The 10830-nt window shown below is 44.9% G+C and overlaps 1 protein-coding gene across 3 annotated transcripts in view; it reads right to left on the bottom strand.

Moving 5' to 3' along the window:
* Nucleotides 1–10830, bottom strand: part of COL6A5 (collagen type VI alpha 5 chain) — a 130539-nt gene that overhangs the window by 62061 nt on the left and 57648 nt on the right. For all 3 annotated transcript variants that reach the window (XM_046676902.1, XM_046676911.1, XM_046676918.1), the window contains exons 10-20: nucleotides 10685–10766; nucleotides 8582–8724; nucleotides 7913–8005; nucleotides 5988–6041; nucleotides 4123–4194; nucleotides 3748–3774; nucleotides 3596–3640; nucleotides 3447–3500; nucleotides 1506–1568; nucleotides 783–848; nucleotides 326–379 (exon numbers count right to left, since the gene is read on the bottom strand). In XM_046676902.1, the coding sequence (XP_046532858.1) occupies nucleotides 326–379; nucleotides 783–848; nucleotides 1506–1568; nucleotides 3447–3500; nucleotides 3596–3640; nucleotides 3748–3774; nucleotides 4123–4194; nucleotides 5988–6041; nucleotides 7913–8005; nucleotides 8582–8724; nucleotides 10685–10766 (753 nt within the window). The remainder of the gene's footprint in view (nucleotides 1–325; nucleotides 380–782; nucleotides 849–1505; nucleotides 1569–3446; nucleotides 3501–3595; nucleotides 3641–3747; nucleotides 3775–4122; nucleotides 4195–5987; nucleotides 6042–7912; nucleotides 8006–8581; nucleotides 8725–10684; nucleotides 10767–10830) is intronic.

Below are 10830 nucleotides of genomic sequence, written 5' to 3'. Positions count from 1 at the left end.
CCCCCCCCCCCCCCCCCCCCCCCCCCCCCCGCCACTCCGCCTCCCCGCCTAGACATTGGGCAGTATCTGCAGACAGTTTTGGATGTCACAACTGAGGGGAGGAGGTGCTACTGACATCTAGTGGGTAGAGACCAGGGATGCTGCAAAACATCCTCTAATGCACAGGATAGCCCCTCACAACAAAGAATTATTGGCCCCAAATGACAATAGTGCCAGTTTATCAGCCCTGGATCAGCCGAATCTGCAGCAAAAAAAATATTCTGAATGCCTCTGTGGCAGCTTCAGGTGATAAAGAGGGAAAATAAATGTCCAAGGGAACACTTACCCTGCCTCCTCTGGAATTAGGACTGCCTTGCGTTCCTTTCTGTCCGGTTCTACCCTAGAAATATAATCGTCCCCCCAAGATCATAAGGCAATGATTCTGAGTAAATTACATACAGAAGCATCAGCACCAAAACCTCAAGAACTATTAAAACAGGAGAACAAACGTGTGAGGCTAGAATCTTTAAGAGGAAGATGGTACAGCAACATGTTCTCCTACCACCAGCTTCCCACATAATATCATCCTCCGGAAGATGAGTGATTTTGCTCATAGAAGTGTAACCTTCTATGGACATGCTTTATTTTAAGAAAGTCAGGCTCTTGTAAATGTGAACTTAGAGAGGTTTGTTAAATTACAGAAGAGTTACTTATTTTACTAATTAATTAATTTAGATTCTATAAAAGCCTCAGCTCAGTAACAGAATTAATCAACTTATGTGTAGAAAGTAGATCCGATTTACTTGTCTTCCTTGTTCTCCTCGGGAGCCCTTTTGTCCTTTGATGTCACTGTTTCGTCCTGGATTACCCTAGAGGAAGATTTAAAAGGTATTTCAGAATCAAGAAGTATCAGCATTATTTTTTTTTTTTTTGCAAAATGGTACAATATTCAAATACTAAGCTAATTTGGGTTAAGTGATGAGAGGTTTGAGAAAATTCTCCACATTTGAAACTCACAGATTTATGAAAAAAATGAAAGTAATATTTCCCCAAGTTTGAAGGGGGTTTGACGATAAATGAGGAGTTCTAAGAGTGCTTGCTGAAGCCATGGTGATTTTCCTTTCCTTGTATCAGTAGCTTCACTGGTACACTGGTCCAAACATGCTACTCCCTCAAGAGTATAGTAAGAGCCCCCTGAAACTGATGTCTGCACATAGGGAATCTGCAACATTAGAAGCCCAATAAGCAAAACTATGGAAATTTCCCCCCAAAGGAACTTGAAACTTTCAATGGACCATAAAGATGATTAAGATGGAATGCTAGTTCCCAGTTCTGAATTTTTAATATAATCAGCCCAGATTAAACACAGACAGATTTTTCCCAGACAAATAAGCCTCGGTCAACATGCAGCACCCCGACTCCCAAGACAAGCCTCTGCCTACAGGTTAGCAGGAGACACGAGGGAGAGGAGACAGGAACTTGGAGCAACCACACAATTCAGAGCCAACCGAGCCCGAGTAACTTACAGGGTCCCCTGGGAAGCCCTTCTCCCCGTATCCCCCAGGGGGGCCTCTGGAACCTGGGCGGCCCTGAAAAACACAAAATGAGCTTCTGAGTTAGCTTGTAGGAGGGTTTTATAATGGCATTAAAATGTCAAGTGTTGTGTGTATTTAGCAGGGGAAATCAATTAGACAAAACGATCTATGTTCTTCTCTCCCAGCCAGGTTCCCTTAGACATCTCAAGCAGTGCTAAGTCCACTTTTAAACCTATGGTCGGAATTACCTGTAGTGAGGCTGAGAAACGGGAAACCTTCCTACGGTCTAGCACAGTGCTGTCCAGTAGGACTTCCTGCAGTGATGGAAGTGTTCTCTATCTGCACTGTCCAATATGGCAGCCACCAGCCATATGTGGCTATTGAGCACATGAAATGTGGTTAGTACAACTAAACTGCAGAATTTTTCACTTTAATCTGAATTTAATAATAAGTCACATATTGCTCCCCGGTACTGTATTAGACATCCCAGCCAGTCTAGCAACCTTTGACACCCGCTGCAAACCTCCGCAGGGATATTCCATTGTCACCTCAAACTCAACTGTTCCAACTAAACTTGCCAAGCCAGGATCCTTGCAGGCATTTTGCCTGACTCCTCATTTCCTGCTCCTCTGGTCATCTAGATCTAGAAATCTTGTGTCCCTGAGCCAGGACTAGGGGAAGACAAGCAAGTCACTGAGGGTGTAAAATTTAGGGAGGCACTCACTCTGCATAACTCTGAGAGTGAATGCTTCCAAATTTTGCCCCCTAGGATCTTGCTCCAGTCTGGGCCCTGCTATGCCCTGAATATGTCTTCCTCGTCCTCACTGCCATTGCTTTACTTGAAGCCTTCATCACTTCCCACCTTGATTATTACAGATCCACCTCTCATCTTTGTCTCTCATCTATATCATCTCCAACACAGCCTCCACACTACCGCCAAGTAATATTTCTCAAATGTAAATTCAACTGTGATCCCCCTGCTTAAAATCTTTCAAAGGCTCCCCATTGCTTAACGGTTAAAAACCAAACTCTTCTGCATGGCTCACCAATACCTTCCTCATCTCTTCCCACTACCTCTTGAACTTTACCTCCCTCTACCTGTACTCTAATGCTCATACCAGGCAGCACCCCCAAGCCTCCATGTCTTTGCTTATCCTGTTCCCTCTGTCTGGAATGCCCTTCCTCCATGTCTTGCTAATTCCTATTCATCTTCAGCTTAGGTACCATTTGTTCCAGAAAGACTTCCTGAACTCCCTCCCTCCCTCCCCTGCTGAGTTAGGGGTCCTTCTCTGGGCTCCCATGTAGATGCCTGCCACATGGCCCTAATCACATTCTGTGTTAGCATTAGCTGTTGATCTGTCTGTCTCCCCAGCTACACCATGGGATCCCTGAGGACAAAGACAGTGTGGTTCATCTCTGATTCTTTGGCACATAACGCGGTGCCTGGCATATGCCAGGTATTCAAAAATATTTGATAAATAAATGGACCAGAATATAAAAGCACAGCTGCTTAGTTCTAAGTAGGCACATATTAATGAGTGTTGAAATGAATTTAAAATAAAAACTTTCACTGTCATTTGCTATATCAAGGCCACCAAAGCAATTTTGTCTCTTTCTCTGGTCAATTTTTTTCTGATGCAATAAAGAGAACATGGAAGCCACTGACAGGCAAAAGTACTCATTTTCAGACTTCTGAAAAACATGCCCATAGACTATCCTTGTACGCCTGAATTTTCCTAGCTGGAAATTCTTGAAAATTACATAGTTCCCCACTTGCTCCAAGCAGAAATGCAGCATCTATTCAGTGGTAATAGGCCTTCATTATGTGGCTAAGTCTAGTGTCAATTTTATCTCTAATAACCACTGACACACAGCAATTAAGACTGGCTGTGTCACCAAATTCTCCTTCTTTGATGTATTGAAAAGTATTACCTGGGATCCTGGATCACCTTTTTCTCCCTTTTTTCCAGGAAATCCATGAACACCCTAAAAGAAGACAAAGAGAACAAAATTCCCATTTAAAAAAACATATGTATATCAACCTCAGGATGATGTTATGGTACTTGAAGATAACGGCTTACCTCTTCCCCATCGAGTCCAGCAATCCCATCAGCTCCATATTCTCCCTGAGAGACAGCAAGGGGCAGCAATCAGGTCAAAAGAGATCTCTGCTACATGCTTATTGGGAAACCAATGCCATGAGGAAATCAAATTTGAGAAGAAACTATAGTACCTTATATCCAGGAAATCCTCTGGCTCCCTGTAAAAGATTAGATAGCTCTCACTGACATATCAAAGACAGAACATGGATCAGACTGTTGGAGCAGGAAGGGGCTGTCTCTCTAAAGACAGTGATTGTGTATTTCTTTAGTTGCTTCCAGCTATACAACCACCAAGAGGTTATAGATGGAATTTAATTAGTGCACAAAATTCCTTGCGATTATTAAGAAATAGAACTAATCTGCAGATGAGGAAACTAACAGATATAATCGGAGAAAGGGAAAGAGGAAGGGATGATGGAAGAGAGAAAACGAGGGGGGAAAGAATGGAGGAGAGAAGGAGATGATGTTGTAGGCAATTTAAAATAACATTTCCAGCAGAGCCTTACCTTCTGACCCTGCTCCCCTGGACATCCTGCAGTCCCTTTATCTCCTTGGGGTCCAGTATCTCCTCGTCCTCCCTAGGAAAAGGGACCCAAACAGGTATCTGAAGTGACTCTTTCACCAGAAGCTGCCAACAGTTTACTTTTCAAGAGTTAAGCTAGGTCACAGGGGCACTCTGAGCTTTAGACAAAGCAAATCTTCCCGCAAACTTGTTCATTTAACTCCACTTTTCCCCTCTATTCACACATTTTCCCTGTGACCCTTCAGGGCTTCCCTACAGATCGGCCATCACACAAAGATGCAGGAGGAGCTCAGTCACTTCAAGGCCCTCGTCAGACAGTGCAGCCAAAGGTTCGGAAGTCGCTTTGCTTTCCAGCCACATTCCAAATACTCCAGTAACACACGTTGGCCTGCCATCTTGCCCAGGGCCCTCGTGCTGCCCTGGAAAATTCAGCATTGCTGACCGCAGAGAAGCAAGTTGGTGCCTGGGAACTGGAGCTGAGTAGAAGCAGTTGATGGGAAGTGACAGTACTCCAAGCCAGTGCTCACGGGAAGGACCACCAGGTTAAAGATCCCCAAAGTCAGACCATGCACACAGGGAAGAATGCTCAAGATCAATGATGTGTGCATCTCCCGCCAATCCCACTTCTCCCAGGAAATGTTTAAATACAGGCAAATGCCAGAGTAAAATGAATCTCAAGAACAATGTTGTGCTCCTTGAGGGCAGGAACCCACAGCTGTCTCTTCCTGCATCATGTCCCTGGGCCTGGCTCGGATCTGGGTGCACGGCAGGTGCTGATACTATGCTGTATGGAAAAATACCTGTTTAGCAATGAGCTTAATCTTTTCCTTCCTGGTAGGTGACTGGAGAGGTGACTTTCCTTTCGCTTGCTTTCCTCTCTTTATTCTGAGGATTATTCTCAGCAGGAGGCCTCACCCAGAGCCACAGCTTGCTGAGAGGTAGCTAAACACTGCAGTTTCCCATTGACTGGACTCTCAGCCAGCCGTGGGCTTCCAGCCAGGCAATTGGGTGACACTAGCTCCCACACTCAAAGACCTTCCTTGCTCATTAGGGCTCTAGACCCCTCTGCAGATAACAGAGTTGGTTATTTAGAGCATCCCCTTTAGTGGTCATTTTGTAAACAACAGCCTCAGAGGAATTTATAAATGTTTACAGATGAGGAAACTGAGGATCGAGAAGTTAACAATCCAGTTAAGCCTCACATCTAGGTCAGCCCTTGACTGACTTTGGAGCCTCTGCTTTTAATCATAACTTGCTGCCTAGACAAGGAGCTAGCCTTGATTCTAAGACGATGGAGACGCAGGCTGGATGCTTCCTAAACTTTTCCTCTCCCCATTGGAGCCACCCATGTGGTTTCAGTTCCTCCAAATCCATTTTTATAATTGGATGGATGAACCAAGTGAGAGCTCTGGTTTTAAGATCAAAGACTGCGAGTCGAAAGCCTCTGTGTGGCATGTAACCAGGACGCCCCGCCTTGGGGGTGCTCTGCCCTCTTCCCTCTCCATGTACGAAGCACTGGGTTGCAGGCCCAAAGTCACTCTGCGAGGGGTAGAGAGGGGGATGCCCAGCTCCCTGCCACCCATACAAGCGTGCCAGGCAACATGTAGGTGAGCCTGCTCCCAACTTCCCCCCAAAAAGTAGGTTTAGCAAGTGCCTTAGGATTCAGACAAGGAAAGGAAAAGAGAAGTAACCCATTCCCCACCCAAAACTACAAAAAATAAACACAGAAACAGAACTCCGCCTACTCTTTTTATAGGAAAGCAAAGCTTTTCACGAAAAAGAAAATCAATAAGTGTGTGTGTGTGTGTGTGTGTGTGTGTGTAGAGGGGGTGGGTCACAAAAACTTACAGGGTCTCCACTCTCTCCCCTGTGTCCTCTGCTGCCTTTGAGACCTGGAGAACCCTGGGAGGAAAGAGAAAAATAAATGATAGCCATCTCCCATCAATTCAAACTTGCAAAATCATGAGGCAGTTTAGGCAAGACCCTCCCTCCAACTTGGTTGTAGTTTTTGCCGGTGCGGCTCTGAGTCTGGGGATAGTCTGCCCCCTCTGGAGCTGGCTCTTGTCCTTGCACTCACTTTTGAAGCCCTCTGTGGGAGCTGGCCCTCCAGATGCCTACAGGAGGCCGACCTTCGCAACCCACCTGGCAGCTCCTTGTGTCAGGGCCAGTTCTGGGCCTGAGGACGATGCATGGAGGACAGCAGTGGTCGCCACAACTCTTTATCAGGCAAATTGATAACATTTCCAAAGAGATCATTTTATTTTCTTTGGCAATTTTGAGAGCTCGTGAAAGAATAAGCCCTTCTGCCAGCAACGAGGTTACATATATTTCAGTTCTGATCCTCTCTCCCTCAGTCACTTGTGGTTTAACGCCGCGTGGCTTATTTGTGGCAAGGGGTCAATCTGAAGTTTGCTTTCCTCATCTCTAACACAGGTCTTAGCTGTCGCTCAGTATACCAGGGGCTTTGTACTTTTGGGATATGATTCTAATACTCACTTGAGCAAAGCAATGAGAAAGGAAACTGTGCTAAACAAAACATCATAACTTAGTAAACAGTCCAAGATAAATAATCCTTCCATAAGGACAGATAAGGCAGAACCCATGAGCAAGTATTACATTTGATCTCTTAAAAAAAAGAACAGGGGCCAGCCCAGTGGCGCAGCGGTTAAGTTTGCACGTTCTGCTTCGGCAGCCCGGGGTTTGCTGGTTTGGATCCTGGGTGCGGACCTACGCACTGCATAACAAGCCATGTTGCGGCAGGCATCCCACATATAAAATAGAGGAAGACTGGCACAGATATTAGCTCAGGGCCAATCTCCCTCAGCAAAAAGAGGAGGACTAGTGGCAGATATTAGCTCAGGGCTAATCTTCCGCAAAAAAAAAAAAACAAAAAAAACAGACTCCTTTTTATTGTGATATCTAAAACCCATTTGAAAAAGTACATAAAAGTAAATAAAATATAAATTACAGCTTAATTATTATAAAGCGAACGTCTTTGTTACCACCACCCAGGCCAAGAAAAAGGATGTCGTTGGTACCCAGATGCAGCCCCCATCCCAGACACAGCCCACTTCCACCTCCACCCCCGGAGCACACCCCTGACTTTGATCATAGTACTCCCTGCCTTTTGTTGATACTTCACTGCTTAATTTTTCATCCCTAGACACTATAGGTTAGTTTTTCCTGTTTTCACACTTTTTATAAATGGATTCATACCAAATGTATTCTTCTGTGTTTTGCCTTTTTTGGCTATTACGGCATTTGTAAAACCTATTCATGTTGTCCTGTGTAGCTGTAGTTCATCCATTATTACCTCCGCAGAGAATTCCATTGAATGAAAATATCGTGATGCACTATCTGGGCTGTTGTTGTGTAATCTATCTTTTATAATTCATTTTTTTAAGGGGCTATTAACCTGCAATGCTATGCTATTTTTGAGTTCAATCGTGTTCCAATGCTGAGCAAGCACAACTTCCCTGCTGTTTCTAATACCTCTCGCTACCTTTCAGGCTGTCTAAAGTGGGTACAAAAGTATGAACTGCAAAACCAAGGAGCTACCTCACCACGGATATATAAGAGAAAAGGGAGTTACTCTTAATAACTATCAAAAGTGAGTCTTTCTGAACTGGCTCCTATACCATAGAAGTCACATGAAATGTCCAAAGCAATGACATTAGTTTCCAGTGAAGGCTGCAATTCAACTACTCAGTCTTAGCCCCACCCGTACCAAATCAAGGCCCGTTAGGTAAAATAGTTTCACAACTGAGTGGCACCTTCGAAGCTGGTAGTCCTCGGGTCCCTTGAGGTCCTGGAATCCCTGGACACCTGCAAAATGTACAGCAGCAAGCCCTCTCTGCAATATTTCCCTGGAAAAAAGCAACCTTGAGTGAGCAACAACTGTGAGGAGCTTCATTACATAAGAATTGCATTTACACACATCATAATCCACCACCTGCCAGCCTGTGCTCTCCCTTTGGGCGAGCAGCTGCAGAGAAGGCTGTCCTTCAGACTCGACACACATTAGAGAGCACTAGGCTAGCAACTGTATCGGCAACATACCCTCTTCAAGGAAATGACCTCTATCTATAGAAAGGGGACCCGCTACATAGATGGCCACAGGCCAACTTCGCATAAGACTGGTTGGTTCCTAGTTGATAGTCTCCTGTTTCCCGGGATTTCTGCAGCATAAATTTTGGAGGCTTTTTTATCTGATTAGGGGCTGGTTGGTTGTTTAGTCCCCTGCATTCATTTGGTGAGATGACAAAGGATAAAAGGACATGCAAAAACAAAAATGCAATGCTCTACTCTTTCACACTTTTTCATAAAGTAAAGACCATGTACTTTTTTAGGGGGCAAACAAGGCAGTCTTTGAGAATACTCATCAAGACTCCAATTTTGTTCCCACGGCATTTTGAATAATGATTTTTTGTTCCACAACTCACCAGATATTGTGATAGCATTTTGCCCAGTTCTCTCATTCCAATGGTCAGGTGGGTCCTGTAATCAAATCCTTTCCCAAATTCAAAGCTGGAAAACTCATCATGAGCATTTGTGTTTAGCGATACCACCAGCAGAGCGTCAAGTCCTAGAGAGTAAAAATAACAGACATAAAACCAAAAGGGTTGTACATGAAAAAGAAGAAAAGTCTATCATATTTCTACTCAGGGAACATTATTCAAAGAATCAGAAAGGGGAAAAAAAACATAAGAGAAAGCAGTACTCTTGATATATGAAGAAGCCGACAGCAGGTTTGCCTGCATTTTTAGTACACGCACTAGGCGCTGATCCCCAACTTTAGCATGAAACCCCCCAAGAAAAAGTACTCGAGAGAAACTATCTACAAATCTTACAGAAGAACACTAGCAGAAAACTGTGTTTAATGGCTCACCACTGATTGTGATGCAATTCTTGGGCATTCAAAAGCAATTTTTAAGAAAGGGCATTGTTTATCTTCAGAATTTTCCTGAATGCAAATCAATGATAGCTCTCAAGTCATCTCCACTACCAAACAGCCCTGGGAACCAGCCCTGAGAGCCTGAGGAAAGCCCAGGATGACTGTAACTTCAGCTGAACTCCTAGCCATTCCCAGGAGTTCATTTATTCATTTATTCACTCATTCGCTTATTAATTCATCTGCTAGTTCATTTACTCTACCCATCCTTTCACTAAACAAGTATTTGCTTATTAGAAGCCTATTATGTCTAAAACATTGTACCAGGAATACAAGATGAACAGGACAGGCATACTCCTTCCCTTCACAGAGGCATGGTCTAATGGAAGAGGGGGACAAGAATCAGACAGTTGCTTTGAGAAGATAAGTGCTCTGAGAGGGAATGTCAGGGTGCTAAGGAAGCCCAAAGGAGAGTCTCCTAAGTCAGTGTTGGAAGGTCATGGAAGGTTTCTAAGATGTCTAAGCTGATCCTAAAGGATGAATGGAATTTGGCCAAGGGAAAGAATCAGAGATGGAAGGTGGAGAGAAGAACTTGGGGGGAGCTGAGAGTGGGGAGTGTTCTAGGCAAAAGAAAAGAATTTATGCAAGGACAGGGATGCTGAGGCTGTGAAGTTCCTCGGAGGAAGAATAGAAAAGGTTCCATATGCCTGGAAGGCTGAATGTGAGGAGGCAAAATTTAGGTAAGGCTGGAGTGGGGAGCAGGAGTCGGACCCTGCAAAGTGTTGGGGGCCATACTAAGGAATTTGATATCCTGGGAACATTGGGAAGGTGTTGAAGAGATCTGAGAAGGGAGGGTGACACAACCCAGAAATCATGCAGGAAATTTCTGTGGCCTCTAGGGAGGTTGCCCATGGCAGCTAAACCTCAGAAGCCAGTGTGCACCTGTGCGCAGGGAATCTCGACAGTGTACCCCATCTGACACCCACTGGAGCCTTCTGTCTTTGCACATGACTCTCGACTCCTGCATTTAGCTTCCAGCGCAGTCTGAAACTATGGCACGGACAGAGGATGTGTACTGAGAAGTGCTTTTCAAAATCCGTGTTGTTAGCTTTCACATGGATAATCAGAGACAGCAGGAAACATCTTAGGTCAGGTTCTCTAGAGGTAGAATCTGAGAGAGGAATTTGTGTGCGTGTGATTTATTCAGGAGAAAAGGGAAGGGGAAGTTGTAAGCAAGGATGTGTCTCAGCAAAGTCACGATTGGCACGACCTTGGCATGATTCATGAAGGAGTCTGGAGCATAAATTGTATCAGAGTTGACTCACTTGAGGCCAGGGTGCTGGGCTTTTGTATCCCTATATCAGCGATTGCCCCCCTTCCACTCCCAGGTGGGATGTGGTACAACCCCACCCCGCCTCCAAGCAGCAGGTTAGTCAAGGGCACGGTCTGTAGAGAGTCACAGGTGTAAGCCCTCAGCCATAGCATTTGCAGCATTTGGGGGATGAGTGTGTGGGCTAATCGAGGGGGTTTAGGCAGGGCGCCAACAGCATCTGCTACAAGCAGCCAGACAGATTCCCAGGTCTAGAGCTCCTGAGCAGGTAGAGCCTTGCTCAGCACATTCCATGTCTCATCATTTAAATTTTCAACTTAATACCTGCTTCTCTGAGCCTGTCCGACTGCTGTTCAAGCATTGTGGTGCTTTCACCTCCAAGACCATCTGAAAAGATGAGAAGCACCTAGAGAAAGAGGAAAGCAGAGAAGGGGATGATGGGAAAACGAAATACATAATTGTGAGGGAGA

The sequence above is a fragment of the Equus quagga genome, chromosome 1, assembly GCF_021613505.1.
Source record: "Equus quagga isolate Etosha38 chromosome 1, UCLA_HA_Equagga_1.0, whole genome shotgun sequence".
NCBI classification, from domain to species: domain Eukaryota; kingdom Metazoa; phylum Chordata; class Mammalia; order Perissodactyla; family Equidae; genus Equus; species Equus quagga.
The sequence above is the reverse complement of the archived record's forward strand: the minus strand, read 5'-3'. Positions and strand labels throughout refer to the sequence as shown.